Genomic DNA, 26,546 nt, shown 5'->3' with positions numbered 1-26,546 from the left:
GTTTGTTGTTGTAGACTTGTGTTATTAGGCAATTAGAAATATCCATGTTTAGTTAATTAAATTGGACATTATCAATTGCGGTCATGGTTACAGATCTATAGCAAATGTATCATTTAGGCGAATTTCAGTTTAATTGTGGACTTTTCCCTGAAATGAGTTGTTGGCCTATCAGGGGCTTTAGGCTATAGCTCAGCAAACCATGACAAAGTTGAATTGCGATTATAAACCCAGATTTTTGTCAGTAGCCAAAGGCTATTGAAATAATGAGTCAATCTCTCAAATTGACCATTTATAACGGATTGTAGTCTGGCACATAATAACGGCACAATTGCCAGAAAATAGCCTAACATTCGTTTTTTAAATTTCGTCAAAGTGTTTCTGGCAGATTTCGAGATAACGTTATGGAAAAAAGGTTTTAATGGATAAATGTGTCAACTCCTCTCTTGCGGTTGAAAAAAAACACTTTTCAGTTTTCAAATACTTTTCAGGCCTTGTGGCAGGATATGAGAGGTCACTGGGCTATATATTTTAACTAGATTTGGCAACCCTGGGTGACACACATGGGCAACTAACAGCTTACTACACAACATACACTTAGTATTACTTTCTTAGCTACAGTATCCCTGGCATATTACAGCATTTATGCTGCAGCATAAAATAATTATTTTTGGACTCACAGTTGTTGTGCTCACTTGAACAAGTGACCAGCGGTCCTTCTTGTGGGTAAACTTTGTCATCAAACTCTGTCATCAAAGCCTGGCATTCTCTGGAATGAGTCATGCTGGATTGACAGCATGGCCAATCTATTATACATTTTCTAGCCCAAGGTGTTGCGTGTGAATGTTTTGAAGCCTGAAAAATAGACCCTTTCAGACAGATATTTTAAATGCTTAAACCCAGACTCTGATTCCACTTATTCTGCTTCAGTCATTACCACGAACCCTCTCCATCTAATAGCAGGTAGCAAAATAGTGATCGCTTTGCCACGGATTCCTTCCATACCACTCATTGTTGAAATAGCGATTTCCGACTTGTAGTGTAATGTTTATGTCCAATGGCAGATGAGCCCCCGAGATGATTTATCTATCATTTCTCTTCATATGGCAAGGATTGAAAAGGATTTTGCTGTACTATTGTACTTACTTGAGTTACACTGGCCTATCAATAATTAGTAGATGTGTAAGATGAGGGTCAGGTTATAAACCTCATATAGCAGCATTGTGTCAAACTGAATGTCTATTTTTGATGTTTCTATTCTGAGTTCATCTCTCACTCTTCCATACTGGAGCTCCAGTTCCTGTTCCAGCATGTCCTACCAGTGACTGGGAGACTAGTGGTGGACAATATTGCAGGAAAATCAGTTTCATGAATGCTTTGGCACAAAAGTATTTACTCTTCCAGTCATCTGTTTGTGCTTCAGGGGTACCTGTACAGCTCTGCAGCTCGGCTTGTTGGGGTAGAGATTAGTGCAGAGTTTATCAGGCTTCAAAATATGGCTGTGGAGAAGTATGGCTTCAGTGACCGAATACAGATAAAGTGATCATTAGTACCCCCTGTATATTGCCTCGCAACTGTTACTTTAATGTTGCTCCTTAATTATTTGTTATTTTTCAACAACAACGTTTACATTTTTATTTTATTTTATTTGAGTAAAACTACATTGTTGGTTAAGGGCTTTTCAGTAAGCATTTCACTGTGAGGTCTACACCTGTTGTATTCTGTGCATTTGACAAATACAATTTGATTTGAGTTTGTCTCTTGAACTTATCTTTGTCTTATATTTTTGAAGACTATAAGTGCCACAGGTGTCTCTCTTTGTCTCACATTTCCCCAGGTCATCCATGCAAATAACATGACTCAGGATTCCCTGTTACAGAATTCAGATTTTCTCATCATGAACAATGTGTTTGAGTACTTTCTACAGCCCAATGATCAAATGAAGTAGGTAAACATTGGACACCATTACCCGGGGTGTATTCATTTGGGCACACTGTTTGCAACTGATTATAGAAATTAGTGTTTCTTATTGGACAAGTCTAAGTAGTCCCTCATTCTTTCAGTTTGTTTAAATTCATTACTTAGTTGGGGCGGCAGGTATCCTAGTGGTTAGAGTGTTGGACTAGTAACTGAAAGGTTGCAAGATCAAATCCCTGAGCTGACAAGGTAAAAATCTGTCGTTCTGCCCCTGAACAAGGCAGTAAACCCACTGTTCGTTCCTAGGCTGGGATTGAAAATAAGAATTTGTTCTTTACTGACTTGCCTAGTTAAATAAAGGTTAATAAAAAACCTTCAGTCAGTATGCTGTCTGTTTTCCACACTTTGAGAATGTAATGTTTCTATGATGTGTCACGTCAAGCATAATGCACACTTATAATGCTGTCCTGTGCTCATCCTTCAGGGAGGGATCAACCTTAGCCAGTGAGTAGATAAAGTACCTCTGGATTACCACGTCTATCTGGGGAAGGACGGTGGCCCGAACGCATTCAAAGAGATACACCTTTCAAGGATCTGTGACCCCCGAGTGAAGACCAAACATCCCTTCAGACTTTCTGTCCCTTGGAAATGGACTTTCTGCTGCAATGCAGATACACTTTCGTATAGGACTGTGCCTTATCATATCATGTTCAAGGAATAAACAATCTATCAAGATGACCAAGTGATCTGTGACAGGCTATCCAAACTATCACTGGGATAATGTCATGTACTTTACAATTCAGTGAATTCATGGGAGGGTAGCATAATTGTGCAGAAATTGGCTAGTAACTGGCACCAGCTGTAAGGAAATTCTGTTTTGCCGTCCAACAGCATGGCCTTGCCTCTCAATCACTGAAACCCATTATTTTTGCAGCGATTTAATAGTGCTTCATTTGGACTCTGTGGCCATTGTAATTACAACAACTTTGAGGATTTGGCACCTTGGTTATAAAGCTCTGTACCTACATCAGACAGGCATCATGCAGTCACCATGTTGTGCAAAACAAGCAATCGACACCACCTTGAATATAGGCCTTCAATAACCCTCAATATTCTGTTTATCTGCTATAATGTTGGAACTGATTATGATGACTTTTCACTTAGATCTGTAAAAATGCTGTATGCTCTAGTTCAGTTGTACAAAATATGGCTTCTTCACTCTTTTGATGTTCAATGAACATAAACGTGATTGGTGGTGATGAAGCGAGTGACGGGACAAACAACCAATACAAGATTCTTCACTCAGGCCACCCCCCACCCCAAACGCTTCCTTGTCTGTGAACGACTAGAGCTGATCAAACTTGTCGTCAACATCGTGTGGGTCCGCCGGAGAAGTGGGGCAGTCCGCGGACTTTTTGTATATTTCTCCCGCGTATTATCGTTTCAACGATACACAACTGAACCGGTAAACCTCTCTTGGATTCTTCCTCTTGTTTGCAACATTGTTATCCGGTGGTTTGAACATCGGCGTTTTTATTGATAATATCATAAATAGATTGTCAGTCATTGAGCACATTTTCATGTGGTTGGAATAGCTTCACTTTTGTGTGTGAGACTGACTGGGAAGCATGTGTCATTAACAAAGGCTGGAGTTCCTCTTAAATTGTCGTCAATTTTTACAATATTCGGGTCATTGCCCTTTGTATGTTGGCTATGTTTGCTGTTAACTTTTATGTAATAAGTCTTTCTGGCTTTATTTTTCCCTCTTTTTGAAAGTCAAGAGGACCGATCAAGAGAAGACTAAGATAAAGAAAGATGCCACTTCTCCACAGAAAGCCTTTCGTCAGACAGAAGTCCCCAGCGGACCTAAAACCAGATGAAGAAGTATTCCTTTGCAAAGTCACGCATGAAATCTTCAGGACTTATGAGTACGTGAAGTCCAAACGAATAACTTAATTACAATTTCAGAATCATTATAGAAAAGCACTATCAAATATTGTCTCAACTCGAGTGAGAAAAGTTACACCGAAGTGACAGCAAACGTTAGGTAACGTTACTTAGCTAAAGTCAACTGCAATGTTGGAAGCGCGACAAAGTACTTACATTAAAGATATTCAAACTAGTTTATAATAGTATTGTCTGACACGCACCTACTCAACTAGCCATCAGATGAAATGGGTCAGAACTGCAATTTATATCCGGTTCGGTTATTTGTTAAGCGTAACGCTAGGTAACTAAATCATTGCTAACTAGCTAGCCAAGCGGCTACTAGTGTTGAAGCGAGTAGCTAACGTTACCTCTACCAGCCGAGCTAACCAAGTATTTAGTTGGGCCTGCTAGCCGGCTGGAAGCTAGCGCTGCAAACTATTAAACTTGAGTCGACTTTAATTTGAGTTCAGGTTGTTATTGCCACAATGTATTGTAATATCTGTCGAATAACATGTTGATGTAGTTAACCAATCTTGTTGAAAGTTATGGGACGGTTCTCTGCTCACAAAAGTCGAAGGATGAGAGCAAATCTGCTCCTCGCAACTTTTCTGTCTCAGTTAGCGTGAGAAACGTGGTCGGGGCTATTGTTGTGTGATTGTTTATTGTAGCTAGCTAACTAGGAATCAAAATGCTAACTGTGTTATATAGTTGATAGTGAATATTTTGGGGGGCAAATTGTTACCCATTGACGACGACACATTTTTGACTTACCAACGAATAACAAACTCAAGACAAAAAAAGGTAAACAATGGCACCCAGATTCATATATTGGCCATGGTGGTTTTTATTGCAAATTTAGTACAGTGATGGACATCTTAGTTTTGTTTATTATTTTAAAACTATTTAGAAGATGGAGTATTTTATATTTGTTTTTGTTTAAAGTATTTTTGAGGTATGGTGTCTTTGGAATTGTGTTTACTCATGTGACAGATTTATCAACATGACTAAAGAAACTTCAGGTTTTTCAAGATCCTGTCTTTGTGCAGAGACCTTGGAAAAGCCTCAAGTTTACAGTATACAGAGATACGCAAGGCCTAAATTGTATGCAACAATGTTTTCAACAGTGATCTGGGGAGCATGGGTTTTCCTGGCCTCCAGTGATTGTGTGGGCAACAATATTTTGCCTCTGTCCAGAAAACTTGCAAAATTGTTCAACACTTTCATTTCATGCTGTCACACATTAGGGCCCTGGTTGAAAGTAGTACACCAGTGGAGGCTGGTGGGAGGAGCTATAAGAGGACAGGCTCATTGTAATGGCTGGAATGGAATCAATGGGACGGTATCAAACACATTGCACTGAAGGAAACCACATGTTTGACTCCGTTCCATTAATACCATTCCAGCCATTACAGTGAGTCTGTCCTCCTATAGCTCCTCCCACCAGCCTCCACAGTAGTACACATTAGTGAATATGCAATGACCTGAACCACCCTGTCTCCCCACAGTGAGTTCTTTGAGAGGACCATCTTGTGCAACAGCTTGGTGTGGAGCTGTGCGGTGACAGGCAAGCCTGGCCTGACCTACCTGGAAGCCTTGGAGAGTGAGAAGAGGGGCCGTCGTAGCCTGCAGTGCTTCCCCTCAGCCCTGGTGGTCCCCTTGCTGCACCTCACAGCACTCACATACCGTACCCGGCTCCACGAGATCTGTGATGATGTGTATTCTTATGCCAGGGAGAGGTTTTTTCCTGGGGAGATCGTGGATGTTGTGAACCGCTCCGGTACCAGGTAAAGTGTTGATTTATCCATATGACCTCACCTAGCATCATCAGCTTTAATTTACTGTACTCTGATGGTCTTACCTACCCTCATCACAAGTGTTGTTGGTTTTATCCATATGACCTCACTTAGCATCTTCAGTTTTACTTTATTTTACACACATGACCTCATCCAGTGTCATCAGTTTCACTTTTCTCCATTTGGTTTTAAATCATCTTATTGAAAGTGTTCAATGCCTTTTACTGTCTCTCCTTACGAGCCACTGATGATTTCCCTATTTAGCTGAAGGAGTATTAACTAAATGTTTTATGTTCACTAGCATTACCTTTGTGACAGTAGATTCCAGCTCTTTGACAGTGGAATCCTGTACTCTGTAATAAACAGATACATGGTTGAGTTGGCCATGAGCTGTTTGGGGATGGGCACCAGAGGAGAACTGATGACTGGGTGTGGTCCAATGACGTCTGTGTCCCTCAGTCATATCTGCCAGCGTTGTCTGTACAATACCCACAGGTCATGCTTATTTAGCAAGGCTCCCAAAACTCTAATCATTAACCCTCATACCACCAGTCTGTAATCCTTTGGCTGTTAGGTTATAGAATCTACTGAGCATATGGATTAAATCACTATAAAGGGCCCTCTTCTGTATTCTGAGAGGAGATCAGTCAGCCATCGTGCGCTGACCTTGCTATTTGGAGATAACACCACGGTAGTGAGTGGGTGGAGCTAAGGCGAGTGCTGTGGTTGGCTAAGCCAGCACAAGGAGTTGTCCCAGACATCACCTCATCACGGCTTGGCTGTAGGGAACGCAGAGAGCCAGCCAGACAAGAAGAAACATGGACCCACAGCAGGGGAGGAGGGAGGGAGAAGGCGTAGGGGAAGCAGGCGCATGCAGGGACAATTGCCAAGTGTCTTCTGGCTGGGCTGGGCTCTGAGGGATTTACTCAGCCAACATGCTCTTGTCAGTTGTTTCTGACTTGAGTGCTTAGCCTGATGTGCTTAAGTTAAATGCCTGTAAGCAGGTTCAGTGTTTCTGGCCTCATCTTTCAGTTAGGCCAGTGGATTAGGTATTAGTGAGGGCATGTCTCAAGTTACAAATACTCTTGTTAAAGTCTGGGCATCTACCAATGACTATTTTCTTTCAATTCTAATACCATGATTATTGTTACAGGTACAGTTACTAATAGTTACTATACTTATTTCATTCAAGATTGGATTATTATTATTTTTGAGCCCCACTGATAAATCGGTTGACAGATTTATTATCGGCAGATAATAAGTCTAACAGAAATATTTGTATCGGGCTTTATCCCACCGGTAAAGCACCAATATTATGTACATAGAATGAACAAATACGTGTGCTAATTTATCATTTGTCAATGGTTGCCTGAAGACGTTGCTCAACGAGCTCCTCATTGAACATCATTCATTCTGTAAGTCACAACGTGAGAGTCAGTGGGCATAGTGATTTGACCTGTGAGCAGCTTGCCAGCGACAATATATGAATAAGTAAGTCATCAAAAGTACGCTCAAGAAAGCAGCCCTGTCCTCAACACATGCTCAATTGGTTAACGTTAGCAGGCTAGCTAACTGTAGTTAGGCTCTATTTAGCCAGCACGGTAGCTAGCTAGCAAGCAATCTGTGCTACTTATGTGTGACCCTGGACTGGCGCCAAAGTCAACATTGACTCATCCTTCATACAGACAATAGGCCCAGACAGTAACAGTATTATGTTAGTGGGCTTATTTAGTTGACGCAGATATTACCGTTCGGGCCATGTGTTTTATTCATGATGAGAAGATTAGCTAAATTGGAAAGTGTGACTAAAACCAGTGTGGTGAGCATTTCTTTAATGTTTTGTCATCAGCGCATGCCATTTGCATTTGAAATGTATAGCCGATATGTTTTGTATTGAGTAAGTGTAATTTACATTATGGTTTAAGTAGGTACATTTTTGTAATTAACAGCTAGCGTGTGCTTGTCATATCAGACAGTGCATTGTGATCACAAGTCAGAGATAGAGAGAAGAGATGGAAATCCCATTGGGAAATGAATGGAGGACCGTGTAATGCCGCAGACGGTTGACCAATCGCATTCACATTGTCATGTTGCGTCATGCAGTTGCTACGGTAATCGTCATGCAATCTCTTCTTGAAGTCGTGGGTGAGTCAAAACCTGGCCATTTTCCTCTGTCGCGATTCCAGAGCTATACAATATGACAGAACAAGCTAATTATCTGACATTTCTGAAAATATTTGTAAAGTTGTACTTGTTAATGAAATTCATGGTAATGTGTTTTTGAGCTAGTGACCCATTGACACCCATACACTCTGTGAAGAAGAGCTCTCCTTGTCAGAGTTGCCCAGAATGCACTGCATGGTCCATTGACGATGCATTAGAAACGTACACAATGGGTGTTAATACGATTCCAATGACGTTTCCCCATCTCCTCAAAAGTATCTCTGAACAACCTCTCCTTGCGAGATTACTATAGTGTTTCTATGGTAGCCTAGTGGTTAGAGCGTTGGTCCAGTAACCGAAAGGTTGTGAGATCGAATCCCCGGGCTGACAAAGTAAAAATCTGTCGTTCTGTCCCTGAACAAGGCAGTTAACCCTTTGTTCCTAGGCCATCATTGAAAATAAGAATTGGTTCTTAATAACTTCTTATGGCTTGGGGGCAGTATTTCGACATCTGGATGAGAAGCGTGCCCAAAGTAAACTGCCTGTTACTCAGGCCCAGAAGCAAGGATATGCATATAATTGTTAGATTCAAACTTTTCCAAAACTGTTAAAATAATGTCTCTGAGTATAACATAACTGATATGGCAGGCGCAAACCTGAGGAAAATCCATCCAGGAAGTGGGATTTTTTTGATGTGGGTAGTTTTCAATTGAATGCCTCGAGTATCTAATGGGTTAGGACCCAGATTGCAGTTCCTATGGCTTCCACTAGATGTCAACAGTCTTTAGACATTGTTTCAGATATTGTTTCTAGCTTGTTTTCTGAAGAATTAGACCTTTCTGTCAGTGGACTGTAGAATAATGCAGTGCTGGTTTGTGTGCGTGATTGAGTGCGTGCCCTTCATTGTTTTCCCTTTCTATTGAATACGCTTTTGTCCGGTTTAAATATGATAAATTATTTGGACGATGACAACCTGAAGATGAATTATAAACATAGTTTAACATGTTTCAACGAACTTTACCGGTACTATTAGGATGTATTCGTCTGCATGTTTTGACCGCCTTTGAGCCAGTGGATTACTGAACAAAATGAGCCAACAAGAGTTTTTGGGATATAAAGAGGGACTTTATCGAACAAAACAAACATTTATTATGTTTTTCTTCATTTTGTTATGTTACAGCCTTACTCTAAAATGGATTGGATTAAAAGTTTTCATTGTCAATCTACACACAATACCCCATAATGACAAAGTTAAGCATTTATTTGCAAAAAACTAAGTATTCAGACCCTTTGCTATCAGACTCCGACTTCAGGTGCATCCGGTTTCCATTGATCATCCTTGAGACGTTTCTAGTTCTCCTGTGAATTCAATTGATTGGACATGATTTGGAAAGGCACGCACCTGTCTATATAAGGTCCCACAGTTGACCGTGCATGTCAGAGCAAAACCAAGCCGTGAGGGCATAGGAATTGTCCGTAGATCTCCCAGACAGGATTGTCAAGGCACATATCTGGGGATGGGTACCAAAAATGTTTTGCAGCATTGAAGGTCCCAAAGAACACAGTGGCCTCCATCATTCTTAAATGAAAGAAGTTTGGAACCACGAAGACTCTTCCTAGAGCTGGCCATCTGGACAAACTGAGCAGTCATGGGAGAAGGGCCTTGGTTAGGGAAACCCGATGGTCACTCTGTCAGAGCTCTAGAGTTCCTCTGTGGAGATGGTTGTCCTTCTGGAAGGTTCTCTCATCTCTGCAGCATGCCACCAATCAGGCCTTGATGGTAGACTTGTTAGGAGGGAAGCCACTCCTCAGCACGCTTGAAGTTTGCTTAAAGGCACATAAAAGACTCTCAGACCGAAAGAAGCAAGATTCTCTGGTCCGATGAAACCATGATTGAACTCTTTGGCCTGAATGCCAAGCGTCTCATCTGGAAGAAACCTGGCACCCACCCCTATGTTGACGCATGGTGGTGGCAGCATCATGCTGTGGGGATGTTTTTCAGAGACTGGGAGACAGGATTAAGGGAAAGATAAACAGGGCAAAGTTCAGAGAGATCCTTGACGAAAACCTCAGACTGGGGCAAAGACTGAATAAAATGGTGCCGGAGAAGATGGCAGATGTTTTGCTTGCCCCCAGATGTTTATTTTTTTATGTTGGCTTATTTGCATTAAACTTATTTTGTACATGATGTTACCACTACCGTTTCTCATGACGGAAAATAACTTCTAGACATTAGGACTGCAATTACTCACCACAGACTAGCAGAATCCTAATTTTTGACGCGAAGGATACGCTGCTTCATACGCTGCTTCATTTCTGACGTGAAGGATACGCTGCTTCCTCGGGAACAAGCCCCGGTCCCTGTGATCTGCGGAGAAAGAGGGGCCGAAGGTCTGGCTGCCTTCTGAGAATTCACAGGTGATCAAATAAACTCCTACTTCACTCCATTCTGCTAGCAAATGTGCAATCTTTGGACAATAAAATAAACGAGTTATGCGGAAGATTGAATTACCAACGGGACACTAAAAACTTTAACATCTTATGCTTCACGGAGTTGTGGCTGGACGACGACAATATCAACATCCACCTGGCTGGTTATACGATAAAACAGCAGCGTCTGGTAACACGAGGTGGTGTTCTATGTATTTTTGTAAATAGCAGCTTATGCACGATATCTAAGGAAGTCTCAAGCTATTGCTCGCCTGAGGGAGAGTATCTCATGATAAACTATAGACCACACTACCTGCTAAGAGTTTATCTGTTTTTTTCGTAGCTGTTTACATACCACCACAGTCAGAGGCTGACACTAAGACAGCATTGAATGAGCTGTATTCCGCCATAAGCGAACAAGAAAACGCTCACCCAGAGGCAGCGCTCCTAGTAGACGGGGACTTTAATGCAGGAAAACTTAAATCCGTTTTACCTCATTTCTAGCATCATGTTATGCGTGTAACCAGAGGGGGAAAAAACTCCAGACCACATATACTCCACACACAGAGACAAAGCTCTTAGAATTATGGTCAGACTTGACAAATTTATCTTCCTGCTTACAAGCAAAAAATTAAAGCAGGAAACAAGTGACTAGATCAATAAAAAAGTGGTCAGATGAAGCAGATGCTAAGCTACAGGACTGTTTTGCAAGCACAGACTGGAATATGTTCTGGGATTCCTCCAATGGCTTTGAGGAGTAGACTAAATCACTCATTGGCCTCATCAATAAGTGCGTTGACGAAGTCATCCCCACAGTGACCGGATGTACATACCCCAAACAGAAGCCATTAATTACTACTTCTATGCTCGCTTTGAGGCAAACAACACTGAAACATGCATGAGAGCACCAGCTGTTCCGGACGACTGTGTGATCACGATCTCCGCAGCCGATGTGAGTAAGACATCAGCATTCACAATGCCGCAGGGCCAGACGGATTACCAGGACGGTCAGGGCATGCTCGCAGTACACAACTGGAAGTGTCTTCACTGACATTTTCATCCTGTCCGAGTTTGTAATACCAACATGTTTTAAGCAGACCACCATAGTCCCTGTGCCCAAGAACACTAATGTAACCTGCCAAAATGACTACCGACACGTAGCACTCACGTCTGTAGCCATGAAGTGCTTTGAAAGGCTGGTCATGGCTCACATCAACACCATCATCCCAGAAACCCTAGACCTACTCCAATTTTTTACCTCTCCAGCAGATCCACAGATGATGCCATCTCCATTGCACTCCACACTGCCCTTTCCCATCTGGACAAAAGGAACACATCTAGTACCCCAAAGCCATAAGATTCCTGAACATCTAGTCAAATGGCTACCCAGACTATTTGCAGTACCCCCTCTTTACACCACTGCTTCTCTGTTTTATTCTATACATAGTCACTGTAATAACTCTACCTACATATACATACTACCTCAAATAACCGGTGCCCCCTCACATTGACTGTATCGGTACCCCCACTGTATATAGTCTCGCTATTGTTATTTTACTGCTGCTCCTTAATTACTTGTTACTTTTACCTCTTATCTGTATTTTTGAAAACTGCATTGTTGGTTAGGGGCTTGTAAGTAAGCATTTCACTGTTGTATTTGGTGCATGTGACTAATAAAATGTGATTTTGAGGCTGTAATCGCTGTCAAAGGTGCTTCAACGAAGTACTGAGTGAAGGGTCTGAATACTTGTGTAAATGTATTTCAGTGTTATATTTTGAATAAATGTTAAATTCCAAACTGGTTTTGCTTTGTCATTGTGGGGTGTTGTGTGTAGATTGGGGGGGAACTATCTATTTTATAATTAGACTGTGGATAAGTCTGGGTCTGCATATGTGCTGTATATTGGTAATCAGTGACTTTTGCCTCCCCAAAAGCTGTTATCAAACCCCAAAATCCCATATTGGTTCGGCTCTAGTGTTTTTCATTCCATTAAATGTGTTTGGGATCTTTCCTACAGGCAGCCGTGTGAAATCCTGGATGTACAGTCTCCCCACCATTCCAACAAGCCGGTCAATGGGCACTCCAAACTTCAGATGGACGGGGACTCCATAGTCATCAGTGACAGTGACGAGGATATCCCCAAATCAAAGGCCAATGGGTCAGTCCGTAAGATTCGCAATTCAAAGCTGCCTCTGAAATGTCACCTATTCCCCATATAGTGCACTACTTCTGACCAGAGACCCCCAACCCTGGTCAAAAGTAGTGCACTATGTAGGGATTAGTGCGCTGTTGTGAATGCACACAGTCTTTATCCATGTCCATTTTGGCTTTGATAAAAACCTTTTTGGCTCTTCTCCCCTTATGTCTAAAGGAAGAAGAAGAAATCTGTCAACCCTTCTGTGTTCAAGTACAAAGTGCAGCCCATCAAGGAAGGCAGTGAGGCCATATTCACAAAGGCTGGTCAGATGAGGTGAGTCGTGAGACGATACATTTGCCTTCCTGCCAAGCAGCATATATTGTTATTCGACAGTCAATCCCCCCCGTTCTTTTTAAATATAACTAAGCGTTATACCTTCTCTCTATCGCACTTATTTTAGCCGTAAGAAGAACACGTTTTCACGGGACAGATTAAAGTTGCTGCTCAAACAGCACTGTGAACCACAGAATGGAGTCATCATGCTCAAGGTATGATTTAACTCTATAGAGTTTTAATGAAATGCCAGTTGGTGTTCCTTTTTAAGCAAAAAACATTTTAAAATGTGGAAAACAGGATTGTCTTGTCACGTTCATTTGAATCCAGTAACTGTCATTTTTCTCTATAGTGTTGCTTACGGTTTCTTGTTTGTTTCACCCTTAGGCATCAACTGTTTCTAAGTACAAGTTGTCAGAACAGCACTTCTCCCAGTTCTTCCCTGACGAGCCCCCTGTGTTTGTCTTTAGTCCCCCTCCTAAAGGGCGGGGCAAACCCAAGAATGTTTCTTCTCCTGGAGAGGTGAGGATGGGCAATGTCTTCATCCCAAATGGCCCTATGGGCAAGCCTTGGTCAAAAGTTCTGCACTGTATAGGGAATAGGGTGGCGTTTGGGACACATGCCATATGTAGAACTGTTGTCAAGCATTACTCAGTGAAGATATAACCGTTTTATTACATTGTAATGATAACTGTTATAATTTTTGGACTTCCATAATGGTTTTCTCCAGTAGACTTGTTCGTAAAGACCTCTATGATTTGTAAAGCTTCTCAAGACTCAATAGCATTTTCATAATTTCCTTTAGATGGGATACAACTTACTGAAAGCAGCAGAGAAGCTTCGTCTGATGCAGCAGAAAGAGGAGATGGCTACGGGTGAGTCCAGTATATTATAGTAGATAATAGTTAGCATGTAAGTGCAAAAACTGGTGCACAGTTGTCATGTAAGTTCTAATGAGACTGTCCCAAGATATGTATGTATGATCCCACAATTTGGCTGCCATGTGTAGAGTGCATTCGGAAAGTATTCAGACCCCTTGCCCTTTTCCACATTTTGTTACAGCCTTGTTCTAAAATGTATTAAATATTTTTTTCCACCTCATCAATCTACTCACAACCCATAATGACAAAGCAAAGACAGGTTTTTAGACATTTTTGGTAATGTATTTAATGTTTCTTTTTAAAAATACCTTATTTACATAGGTATTGCTATGAGACTCAAACTTGAACTCGGGTGCATGCTGTTTCTATTGATCATCATTGAGATGTTTCTACAACTTGATTGTAGTCCACCTGTGGTAAATTCAATTGATTCGACATGATATGGAAAGGCACACCTGTGTTTTTAAGATCTCGCAGTTGACAGTGCATGGCAAAGCACAACCAAGCCACAAGGTCAAAAGAATTGTCCATAGAGCTCCGAGACAGTTTTGTGTCACGGCACAGATCTGGGGAAGGGTACCAAAACATTTCTGCAGCATTGAAGGTCCCCAAGAACACAGTGGCCTCTATTTGTCTTAAATGGAAGAAGTTTGGAACCACCAAGACTCTTTCTAGAGCTGGCTACTCAGCAATCGGGGAGAAGGTCCTTGGCCAAGAACCCGATGGTCACTCTGACAGAGCTTCAGTGTTTCTCTGGAGATGGGAGAACCTTCCAGAAGGATAACCGTCTCTGCAGCACTCTACCAATTAGACCTTTATGCTAATGGCCAGCCGGAAGCCACTCCTCATTAAAAGGCACATGACCGCCTGCTTGGATTTTACTGAAAGGTACCTGAAGGACTCTCAAACAACAATGAGAAACAATATTCTCTGGTCTGATGAAACCAAGATGTGGGGATGTTTTTCAGCAACAGGGACTAGGAAACTAGTCAGCATCGAGGGAAAGATAAACGGAGCAAATTTGAGGTCCTTGATGAAAACCTGCTCGAGAGCACTCAGGACCTCAGACTGGGGTGAAGGTTAACCTTCCAACAGAACAACGACCCTAAGCACACAGCCAAAACAACACAGGAGTGGCTTTGAGAAGTCTCAATGTCCTTGAGTGGCCCAGCCAGAGCCCAGACTTGAACATCTCTGGAGAGATCTGAAAATAGCTGTGCAAGCGACACTCCCCATCCAACCTGACAGAGCTTGACAGGATCTGCAGAGAAGAATGGGAGAAACTCCCAAATACATGTTTGCTAAGCTTGTAGCGTCATACCAAAGAAGACTTGAGGCTGTAGTCGCTGTCAAAGGTGCTTCAACAAAGTACCGAGTAAAGGGTCTGAATAAAGAGGTAAATGTGATATTTCCGTTTTATTTTTTTATTTTTTATACATTTACAAAAAACATCAACCTGTTTTTGCCTTGTCATTTTGGGGTGTTGTGTGTAGCTTGATAAGGGGTGAAACAGATCTGTTTTAGAATAAGGCTAATGTAACAATGAATACTGGGTTCTGAATACTTTCCGAATGCACTGTATCTATATATCCAGAATAGTCCAGAACCGTCACATTTAAATCAATATGTTTTAGTTACAACATCTATTTTGCTCAGCACATGAGAAGGCCAAGCTGAAGAGGGAGAAAGAAGATAATCTGGAAGCCAAAAAGAAAGAGAAGGAGGACAAAGAAAAGAAGAGGGAAGAGATGAAGAAGATGTTTGAAGAGGAGAAGCAGAGGAGGAAAGTGGAGAAGGAAAAAGTGAGTTGTTATGAGGAACTTTTCTTTGGATCAATTTCATTGTTTAATTTACATTTGATTTGTACGCCATACAACTTCTCACGTCTCATTTTACTTAATATAGGTTATACTGTCTATATCATTAAACTGTATTGCAGGAGAGGGAGAAGCTGAAGGAGGAAAAGAAGCAATATGCAGAGCGACTGAAGATATGGAGCAAACCCAGAGAAGACTTGGAGTGTGAAGACCTGAAGGTGAGCAGCCCCAGAACATCCTTAGCTTGTCTTTATTTGGCCTCATCCTCTATAGTTGAAACGTTTACATTTTCTGTTAAATTCAATAGTTTTGTTTTCCTGGGCCCAGAGCTGTTTGCTGTATATCCAGTTCACATCGGCAGTATGAGTTAGCTATACAGCACAAACGCACCTGGGACCAATGTTCCCTCAATTTTTCAGCACTGAGCAAATTTCAGCTTTGCTGAGCGCAAATTCAGATTTTGGTGCAACTGCCAGCGCGCCGTTACTGTGAACACTGATGCTGTACCCGTTTTTAAGTTAGTTTCAGACAGTGGTCCAGTAGGCTACTGTGGCAATTTGATTGTAATGTTGGCCTACCAGTGGCCTACCATAAAAAAACAATATAGAAAATGCATCCCTTAACATTTTAACATAGCTGTTCTATCATTCAGCCTACAGTAGTTGTCAATGTGTGATGTTCAATGTAGGCCTACATTCCATGAGACTTTTGAACAAAACATGCAGAGCTTGACCTGTTTATCCACTTGTCCTTCAGACAAGCAGGTGACAATGTTTTATGTAAGAAACTACTTTACAAAATACAATGCATTATTACAGAGAATCAGACTAATTATGCTACCCTTTGCATATTGGTCACTTGGCTTATTCAAGCCTGTCTCAAAATACAATACTGCCCCTTTAAGACAAAAAAAACTCTTAACCTCACTTGCTTTTCCAAGACTGCTGGAAATGTACATGTTTTGTGCTCTTGTTGGAAGCAATCTCTCCCCCCATTGCTGACTACAAAACATATATAACTGGGCTAAGAAGTCACTAACTAGCAAAGGATATGAACAAATGTGCGCGTATGACTACTCTCGCTTTAATCTCAAACCAAGCGCATCTACTGACCACTCATGCTTTAAACAGAGTCCAGTTGAAATAGCTTGTTAGAAACTTATGGGTTCGTAGCTTCATACCCGTAGCGTGCACACCCACAAACACCAATTGATTAATGGATTGCTGAATGCGCACTACCGTTCAAAAGTTTGGGGTCACTTAGAAATGTTCTTGTTTTTTAAAGAAAAGCCCATTTTTTTCCATTTACAATAACATCAATGATGAGTAATACAGTGTAGACATTGTTAATGTTGTAAATGACTATTGTAGCTGGGAACAGCTGATTTCTAATGGAATATCTACATAGCTATACAGAGGCCCATTATCATCAACCATCACTCCTATGTTCCAGTGGCACTTTGTTAGCTAATAAGGTTATCATTTTAAAAGGCTAATTGATCATTAGAAAACACTTTTGCAATTGTTAGCACAGCTGAAAATTATTGTTCTGATTAAAGAAGCCATAAAACTGGCCTTTAGACTAGTTGAGTATTTGGAACATCAGCATTTGTGGGTTTGATTTCAAGCTCAATGGCCAGGAACAAATAACTTTCTTCTGAACCTAGTCAGTCTATTCTTGTTCTGAGAAATGAAGGCTATTCCATGCAAGAAATTGCTGAAGATCTCGTACAACGCTGTGTACTACTCCCTTCACAGAACACCTCAAACTGTCTCTAACCAGAATAGAAAGAGTAGGAGGCCCCGGTGCACAACTGAGCAAGAGGACCAGTGGCCTACCATCAACATTAGTCTAGTTTGAGAAACGGATGCCTCACAAGTCCTCAACTGGCAGCTTCATTAAATAACATCTGCAAAACACCAGTCTCAACATCAACAGTGAAGAGGCCACTCTGGGATCCTGGCCTTCTAGGCAGAGTTCCTCTGTCTAGTGTGTGTGTCCTTTTTGCCCATCTTAATTTTTATTTTTATTGGCCAGTCTGAGATATGGCTTTTTCTTTGCCACTCTGCCTTGAAGGGCAGCATCCCGGAGTCATCTCTTCACTGAGAGATCTGGCTGTAATAAAGAGATTCTCAGCTTCTTCTTTTTTTCTTCTCCAAAAAACAATTGCTGCAGGCTCTAGTTTTGTCTAATCTTGATTATTGTCCAGGCGTTTGGTCCAGTGCTGCAAGGAAAGACCTAGTTAACCTGCAGCAGACCCAGAACAGAGCGGCACGTTTTGCTCTTCATTGTAATCCGAGGGCTGATATAAATACTACACATGCCAGTCTCTCTTGGCTAAGAGTTGAGGAGAGACTGACTGCATCACTACTTTTTATAAGAAACAATGTGTTGACAATCCCAAATTGTTTGCGTAGTCAACTTACACACAGCTCTGACACACACACTTATCCCACCTTACATTCCACCAGGGGTCTTTTTTACAGTCCCCAAATCCAGAACCAATTCAAGAGGGTGTACGGTATTTTTTTAGAGCCCTTATTGCATGGAGCTTCCTTCCATCTCATATTGCTCAAATAAACATCAAACCTGGTTTCAAAATCAGATAAAGCAACACCTGTTTTGTGTGGACCCCAGGAAGAGTAGCTGCTGCTTTTGCAATAGCTAATGGGATCCTATTAAAATACCAATACCAAATGGCAATAGTCTATTTGCATATAGGCCTACTACAGCTCTGATTGGTTATGCTGTACCGGTCTGTGTAGAGTACAGGCTGAGTCTTGCATGTCATTGCAATAGAATCCTGCTCTGACTTGTTCTGCCTACAATAATGTATTGCGTACTAAGTACTGTACGTTGCATTAAAAGTGGCTAATATTGCATCGATTTGATCACAATTCCCACAGTAAAGAGACTGGGTTTCCCCCGTTAGTTAACACTATCAATCTCGTGCTTTTCTGCACGGGCTGATATTTATTCTGCATGGCAGTCCTGGGGAGCTATGCGCACGCACACTGCTTAGAGGGAACATTGTCTGGGACCATGCTAGTTATTAGGGGGTTGGGACACGATCAAGTTTGGGAAACATTGTCCTAAATGTTCTCTAAATTGGTATGTGTATGATTGACTGAATGGTATAACCATTATTGTTAAATGACTTGTTCTCAATGAATTACTCGTTAAGTAAAGAATATTTAGGCTCCTGACTCACTCTCCTTTATGGCTTCATGTCCAGAATCTCCCAGCCCCAGTCCCAGTGAAGACCCGTCTGCATGCAGAGCTATTTGGAGACGCCCTCATGGTACTGGAATTCCTCAAAGCTTTTGGAGAGCTCTTTGACCTGAAGGATGAGTTTCCAGAAGGCATCACACTCGGTGAGAAACACTGGCAAAACGTATTTTTAGTCACCGGTCCTGCACCTTTTAGTTTTATCACCCATGTTTGCTTTTTGAGTATAGTTTGTCAATGCTTGTGTGAAAGTACGCTGGTACAGTGACCGTCTGGTTGTGTGTGTTGGCGTGTGTGAAGAGTTTTCTGACTGTGGGGCCCTTGTCTCTGTGTTCCAGAGGTGCTGGAGGAGGCCCTAGTGGGGTCGGACCCTGAGGGGCCGCTGTGTGAGCTGCTCTTCTTCTTCCTGTCGGCCATATTCCAGGCCCTGGCTGAGGAGCAGGAGGAGGTGGCCCGCGACCAGGTGGCTGAGGCGGACTCCAAAGGTAGGGATAGAAACGGACCTCTACAACGCTTGTTTGGTATCAATTAGTAAACCCATTGTGATTGTTCACCAAATAGACTTTGGATGTTATCAATGGTGACATTTCATCCAGGATGTAGGATTGACTGACTTTTAGCATCATGGTGAAATCTTGGTTTTCATTGAGGTAAATCGTCTTCCTTGTTGGCAGATCTGAGTGAGGCCCTGGATGATGATGCGGACCCCACCCAGTCAGCCATCAGTGCTGTGGCTTCTCTGGCTGCTGCCTGGCCTCAGCTGCATCAAGGTGAGAGAAGGACAACAGTCTTTAATATAGTCAATGTTCATATACAACTATTTGAGCATTTTTTTTCTTTTGTACTGAGAGCCTGACTCTACTGCAGTGGCTCCCAAACTGGGGGGAGATGAGGGGTCTGTACGGGGCGGGGGGGGGGGGCGGCAACGATGACTGTCTGGCTTTAAACTTACTCTTGGAAGTTGTAATAGTAGAATGCAGAAAGTGAAATTTCTCAATTGGGTAGTGCATCAGTTCCTCTTGTCTTAGAGCTATTTATAACTTGTTAGAAATGTCCAGATCAACTAGCCCATGTCAGCCTCTGTTTTAGATTTTTTTTAGCCCATAGATAATGTAATTTTTAATTCTCAAATATCACGTGAATACACATTAGACATTGCAAATGTATTGCATGAAAATAAGCTTGAAATCCGCAAGATTCTCTCCACCAGTAAGAGGGGTGTGAACAGTTTGTTATGAACCGTGTTTGTTCCCATAGAAATAGACATGGCGCGTGCAGGATGTTCCCCAATGCTATGAGGGGGGGCCCCCCGAGTGATGAAGTTTGGGAACCCCTGCTCTACTGCACATGACTCGGGTCTCCATAGGATGCAGTCTTTAACTATATACTAGTATAAACAATAACTATACAGTACATGACTGTCGGTGTCTGTAGGCTGCAGTCTGAAGCAGTTGGACCTGGACAGCTGTACTCTGTCCGAGATTCTGAGGCTGCACATCCTGGCATCGGGGGCCGACTGTAACTCCGCAAACTCCAAGTTCCGCTACCAGAAACAGGGAGGCTTCGGCTCTACAGACGACCCCTGTGTTGAGCTGAGACTGGCTAACCCAGCTCTGATCAAGAGGCTTTCCTGCACTGCTGTCTATGACCTGCTGCCAGGTGAGACTGAGAGACACACACACCCATTGAAGCCACATGACTTTGGGTAACACTGCAGTGACCGTACATGGTTAACGCCTTGAGTGTAGCATGAGTTTAATGGATCTGTGGTGTTCTGTCCCAGGTGAGAAGCTGAAGATCCTCCATGCGTTGTGTGGTAAGCTGCTGACTCTGGTGTCTACCAGGGACTTCATAGAGGACAGCGCTGACGAGCAGAGACAGGCCAAGCAGGAGCTCAGGGAACTGAAGGCTGAGCAGCACCGCAGAGAGAGGGAGGAGGCTGCCTTCAGAGTCCGCAAGAGGAAGGAGGAGAAGTTGAAAGAACAGGAGATGAAACTGAAAGAGCTGAAAGACAAACATGAGAAGCTGATGGAAGACGAAGGAAGAAATGGCTACATGAAGACGGAAGAGATGAACACCAGCACTGAGAGCCATGGGGAAGAGAAGACCGAGGATGAAGAGGAGCAGACAACCAACAGCAAGACTAAGAAGCGTAAGTAATAGCCTTCAGTCCTCTTACCCTAGATGTACATACTACTAGCAATTAGAGGTCGACTGACTATGATTTTTCAACACCGATACCGATTATTGGAGCACCAAAAAAGCGGATTAATCGGCCAATTTAAAATAAATTTATTTTATTTTATTTGTAATAATGACAATTACAACAAAACTGAATTAAACACTTATTTTAACATCATATAATACATCAATAAAATCAATTTGGCCTCAAGTAGATAATGAAACATGTTCAATTTGGTTTAAATAATGCAAAAACAGTGTTGGAGAAGAACGTAAAAGTGCAATATGTGCTATGTAAGAAAGCTAACAGCACAAAAGTGCTGTTTGAATGAATGTTTACGCGCTTGCTTCTGCCTACCACCACTCAGTCAGATACTTGTATGCTTGTATGCTCAGTCAGATTATATGCAACGCAGGACACTCTAGATAATATCTAGTAATATTATCAACCATGTGTAGTTAACTAGTGGTGATTGATTGTTTTTTATAAGATAAGTTTAATGCTAGCTAGCAACTTACCATGGCTTACTGCATTTGCGTAACAGGCAGCCTTGTGGAGTGCAACGAGAGAGAGGCAGGTCTTTATTGCGTTGGACTAGTTAACTGTATGGTTGCAAGACTGGATCCCCCGAGCTGACAAGATGAAAATCTGTCGTTCTGCCCCTGAACGAGGCAGTTAACCCAACGTTCCTAGGCCGTCATTGAAAATAAGAATGTGTTCTTAACTGACTTACCTAGTTAATTAATTAAGCCCTAATTAATCGGCCATTCCGATTAATCGGTCAACCTCTACTAGCAATCCTAGAAGGCTTTCATGTAAGTGTGACTCGATCAATTGTTGTGGTGAACAGTAAAATTAATGCAAATGTTTTGGAACTGGAATGTTAAACAGTTCTGTGGTCCAGGTCTAAATGCTGTAAACTATTTTCCCCTTTGGTTAGTCTCATTATTGCCATTCTAACATAGACATTTGATTTCAGCCATAGAGAAAGAATGCAATCCCAAGGAGAAGCAGCCTAAAGATGAGCCTAAAGAGGTGAGCCCAGAGGAGCTTGCTCAGCAGCAGCAGAGGGAGAAGGAGCTCCAGGAGAAGATTCAGAAGGCTGCAGCCTGCACTTATATCCTCCCCCTGGGGCGCGACCGCCTCTACCGCCGCTACTGGCTCTTCCCCTCCACACCAGCCCTCTTCGTGGAGGAAGACTACTTCGGCCTGACAGAGGACATGTTGGAACCCCAGGAACCAACCCAGGAGCCAGCCAAGGCTGAGGGGATGGAGGTGTCTCCGAACAAGGCCAGAGAACCAGAGGACCTCTCCCAGACAGGCTGTACCTCAGGCCCTGTCTCCAAACCTGTCCTCCCAGCCCTTGTCCAGAGCAGCTCTGCTCCCCCAGTGAACCGTCCTAACCGGTGGGCCTTCTACAGTAGTCCCCAGGAGGTGGAAATGCTGCTTGAGGCCCTGAACCCACGGGGCCACAGGGAGAGCAGCTTGAAGGAGGCCCTGGTGCAGGAGAAAGAACGTATTGTGCAGCTGCTCGGTACCGCTGCAGCAGCTGATCGCTACCACCGCACAGGTACTGACAACTACAGTCCACCAGACTATAGAGGAGAGGCCTCTGGCTATAGCAACTTGATCCAAATGGCCAATCTCTTTCTAACATCAACAGGCTGCGTTTACACAGGCAGCCCAATTCTGATATTCCTCTGCCCCCCCCCCAATGTTTCTTTTGACCAATCAGATCTGCGAAAGATCAAGTAGATAGCTAGGTAGCTGTTTAGTTTTCTGGCAATTAGTAAGCTAGCTACCACATGTTCTTCTCAAATTGTCAACAGAGTAGCTAGCAAGGCCAGTCGCGTTTCCAGGAATCTGATTTATATCTGATTTTTAAACCACTACAAATGTAGCTTGAAATATCAGATTCCATGTCATTTTTGGCTGTTCAGACTGAATGAAAAAAAAAACGGTTTCGAATCGGATATGCAAGAAATTGGGATTTGAGTCACTTCAAACTGCCAATGTGAACAAGGCTTTAGTTGGAAAAATATCAGAATTGGACTGCCTGTGTAAACACAGCCCAGTTGTCACTGACTCCATGTGGACTCAGGTCCACTAGCTTGCCTCACGGCACTTCAGCAGAGAATCACTGAATGAGTGAGTGATGGTTTTCAATTCAAGTGTTCCTACTGTATGTTTGGTATATTCACTGTTTTGCCTATGTTTTATTTTTTTTGCAGATATTAAAGCAGAGGCTGCTGGTAGCAAAGTGGTCTCGGCCAGATCCAAGGCTGCCCCTGCTCTACTAGAAGGCACAGCGGCTCCTGCTGAGAAGTTCATGGGCAACAGGCTGAGAGACCTGCTGCTCGATATAGAGGACCGCATCTACCAGGGTACACTGGGTCAAATCAAGGTTAGGAGTAGTGGTGGCTATTCGGCATGATAAATGTCCAATAGGGTGGGGGCAGGGTAGATGTCTGGGGGGGTGAAAATGTCAGGGGGGGTGGGGGGCAGGTACCGAACTTGTGGTGGCTATTCAGCAGGCTGATGGTCTGGGGTTAGAAGCTATTGGTGAATCTGTTCCATTTTAGCCATGATGCGCCTTTACTGCTGTGTCTGAGTGATGGAAGCAGGGAGAACAGGCTATGGCTCGGGTGGCTGAGGTCCCTGATCGTCTTGGCCTTCCTGTGACACCTGGTTTTGTAGGTGTTCCTGGAAGGCAGGCAGTATGGTACGTTCGTCTGAGCATACCACCCTCTGTAGTACCTTGTGGTCAGCGGCGGTGTTGTTGCCGTACCAGGCTGTGATGCAGCCGGACAGTATGGTCTCGATGGCTCTCCTGTAGAACACGTGAGGTTTTCTTGGGGACAGACCAAATTTCTTCAGCCTCCAGAGGTTATTGTCGCTGTCGTGCTTTCACCAGTGGCCATGTGGTTTGACGCCCGTTGTTGAAGATAGGGGCGTGCCCAGCCTGGTTACTCCTGAAGACCACAATTCACTCCTTTTTTTTTGTTGCTGGCATTGTGGGAGAGGTTGTTTACCGGTCACCACACCGTCAGTGCATACCTCCTGCCTGTAGTATGTCTATGGAATGTCAGGGCAATAGGTGAATTGGAGAGGGTCGAGTGTGTTGAGGTGATGTAGTCTTTGACTAGCCTCTCGAAGCACTACATGATGACGGGGGTGAGGGCTACGGGTCGGTAATAGTTCAGTTGTTTTCCTTTCCTTGGGCATAGGGATGATAGTGGATATCTTGAAGCAGGTTCGGATAACGGCCTGAGTTTGAGACATTGAAAATGTCGGAAATCACAACAGCTAGCTGGTCTGCATGTGCTCTGAGGTTGCGGTTAGGGATGCCGTTAGGGCTCGCAGCCTTGCTCCTCGGCAACTCAGTCGTGAAGCGTGAGGAAAAAGGTGTTTAGCTCATGTGGTATGGGCGGCTTTGGTATCCGCAACTTGACTGGCTTTCTTTTTGTAATCCCGGATCAAAAAAGGCCCTGCCACATTTTTTTATGAGTCTGGTGACTGAGTCTGCATATTTATTGATGTTCTCCAAACATCCATGGATAATGGATTCTGGTTGGTCAGACCAGCACTGTGCAGACCTGACCACCAGAACTTCCCTCTTGAGTCTTTGTTTTTACTTGGTATGGAGCAAAATTAAGTAATGGACTTGCTTCCATTCAGCCACGAGCATTACTGAGGTCGGGCACTGATGTTTGGCAATTAGGCCTGGCTCGCAGTTGGTGATCCAATTCATCCCAAAGATGTTCGATGGGGTTGAGGTCAGAGCTCTGTGCGGGCCAGTCAAGTTCTTCCACACCGATCTCGACAAACCATTTCCATATGGACCTCGCTTTGGGCACAGGTGCATTGTCATGATGAAACAGGAAAGGGCCTTTTCCAAACTGTTGCCACAAAATTGGAAGCACAGAGTTGTCTAAAATGTCATTGTATGCTGTAGCTTCCACCAAACTTTACAGTTGGCACTATGTGTTTGGGCATGTAGTGTTCTCCTGGCATCCTCCAAACCCACATGTCTTTCGGACTGCCAGACGGTGAAGCGTGATTCATCACTCCAGAGAACCCATTTCCACTGCTCCAGAGTCTAATTGAGGCAAGCTTTACACCATTACAGCCGACGCTTGGCATTGCGCATGGTGATATTAGGCTTGTGTGCGGCTGCTCTGCCATGGAAACCTGTTTCATGAAGCTCCCAATGAACAGTTCTTGTACTGACGTTGCTTTCAGGCAGTTTGGAACTTGGTAGTGAGTGTTGCAATAGATGACAGACCATTGTTATGCATTTCAGAACTTGGCGTTTCCGTTCTGAGCTTGTGTGGCCTACCACATTTACATTTACATTTAAGTCATTTAGCAGACGCTCTTATCCAGAGCGACTTACAAATTGGTGCATTCACCTTATGACATCCAGTAGAACAGTCACTTTACAATAGTGCATCTAAATCTTAAAGGGGGGTGAGAAGGATTACTTATCGTATCCTAGGTATTCCTTAAAGAGGTGGGGTTTCAGGTGTCTCCGGAAGGTGGTGATTGACTCCGCTGTCCTGGCGTCGTGAGGGAGTTTGTTCCACCATTGGGGGGCCAGAGCAGCGAACAGTTTTGACTGGGCTGAGCGGGAGCTGTACTTCCTCAGTGGTAGGGAGGCGAGCAGGCCAGAGGTGGATGAACGCAGTGCCCTTGTTTGGGTGTAGGGCCTGATCAGAGCCTGGAGGTACTGAGGTGCCGTTCCCCTCACAGCTCCGCAGGCAAGCACCATGGTCTTGTCGCGGATTCGAGCTTCAACTGGAAGCCAGTGGAGAGAGCGGAGGAGCGGGGTGACGTGAGAGAACTTGGGAAGGTTGAACACCAGACGGGCTGTGGCGTTCTGGATGAGTTGTAGGGGTTTAATGGCACAGGCAGGGAGCCCAGCAAACAGCGAGTTGCAGTAATCCAGACGGGAGATGACAAGTGCCTGGATTAGGACCTGCGCCGCTTCCTGTGTGAGGCAGGGTCGTACTCTGCGGATGTTGTAGAGCATGAACCTACAGGAACGGGCCACCGCCTTGATGTTAGTTGATAATAATAATAATAATAATATATGCCATTTAGCAGACGCTTTTATCCAAAGCGACTTACAGTCATGAGAACGACAGGGTGTTGTCCAGGATCACGCCAAGGTTCTTAGCGCTCTGGGAGGACACAATGGAGTTGTCAACCGTGATTGCGAGATCATGGAACGGGCAGTCCTTCCCTGGGAGGAAGAGCAGCTCCGTCTTGCCGAGGTTCAGCTTGAGGTGGTGATCGGTCATCCACACTGATATGTCTGCCAGACATGCAGAGATGCGATTCGCCACCTGGTCATCAGAAGGGGAAAGGAGAAGATTAATTGTGTCGTCTGCATAGCAATGATAGGAGAGACCATGTGAGGTTATGACAGAGCCAAGTGACTTGGTGTATAGCGAGAATAGGAGAGGGCCTAGAACAGAGCCCTGGGGGACACCAGTGGTGAGAGCGCGTGGTGAGGAGACAGATTCTCGCCACGCCACCTGGTAGGAGCGACCTGTCAGGTAGGACGCAATCCAAGCGTGGGCCGCGCCGGAGATGCCCAACTCGGAGAGGGTGGAGAGGAGGATCTGATGGTTCACAGTATCGAAGGCAGCCGATAGGTCTAGAAGGATGAGAGCAGAGGAGAGAGAGTTAGCTTTAGCGGTGCGGAGCGCCTCCGTGATACAGAGAAGAGCAGT

General features: G+C 43.6%; 1 protein-coding gene across 3 annotated transcripts in view; it reads left to right on the top strand.

Annotated features, from left to right (window-relative positions):
• The first annotated feature begins 3,241 nt into the window (after positions 1-3,241).
• The window catches only part of LOC124001234 (bromodomain adjacent to zinc finger domain protein 1A-like), a 55,501-nt gene continuing 32,196 nt past the window's right edge, over positions 3,242-26,546 (top strand). The window contains exons 1-17 of one of the 3 annotated variants that reach the window (XM_046307874.1): positions 3,242-3,379; positions 3,691-3,842; positions 5,349-5,627; positions 12,248-12,388; positions 12,602-12,700; positions 12,828-12,915; positions 13,088-13,222; positions 13,506-13,575; positions 15,238-15,383; positions 15,521-15,616; positions 18,634-18,772; positions 18,965-19,111; positions 19,301-19,396; positions 20,061-20,285; positions 20,410-20,778; positions 21,788-22,378; positions 23,040-23,212. In XM_046307874.1, the coding sequence (XP_046163830.1) occupies positions 3,730-3,842; positions 5,349-5,627; positions 12,248-12,388; positions 12,602-12,700; positions 12,828-12,915; positions 13,088-13,222; positions 13,506-13,575; positions 15,238-15,383; positions 15,521-15,616; positions 18,634-18,772; positions 18,965-19,111; positions 19,301-19,396; positions 20,061-20,285; positions 20,410-20,778; positions 21,788-22,378; positions 23,040-23,212 (2,907 nt within the window). In that variant the 5' untranslated portion in view covers positions 3,242-3,379; positions 3,691-3,729. The remainder of the gene's footprint in view (positions 3,380-3,690; positions 3,843-5,348; positions 5,628-12,247; positions 12,389-12,601; positions 12,701-12,827; positions 12,916-13,087; positions 13,223-13,505; positions 13,576-15,237; positions 15,384-15,520; positions 15,617-18,633; positions 18,773-18,964; positions 19,112-19,300; positions 19,397-20,060; positions 20,286-20,409; positions 20,779-21,787; positions 22,379-23,039; positions 23,213-26,546) is intronic. The other 2 variants (XM_046307877.1, XM_046307875.1) reach the window with 2 other exon arrangements.

Source organism: Oncorhynchus gorbuscha, linkage group LG17, assembly GCF_021184085.1.
Source record: "Oncorhynchus gorbuscha isolate QuinsamMale2020 ecotype Even-year linkage group LG17, OgorEven_v1.0, whole genome shotgun sequence".
Classification (NCBI taxonomy): domain Eukaryota; kingdom Metazoa; phylum Chordata; class Actinopteri; order Salmoniformes; family Salmonidae; genus Oncorhynchus; species Oncorhynchus gorbuscha.
Note: the sequence above shows the minus strand (reverse complement) of the source record. Positions and strands in the feature narration are given on the sequence as shown.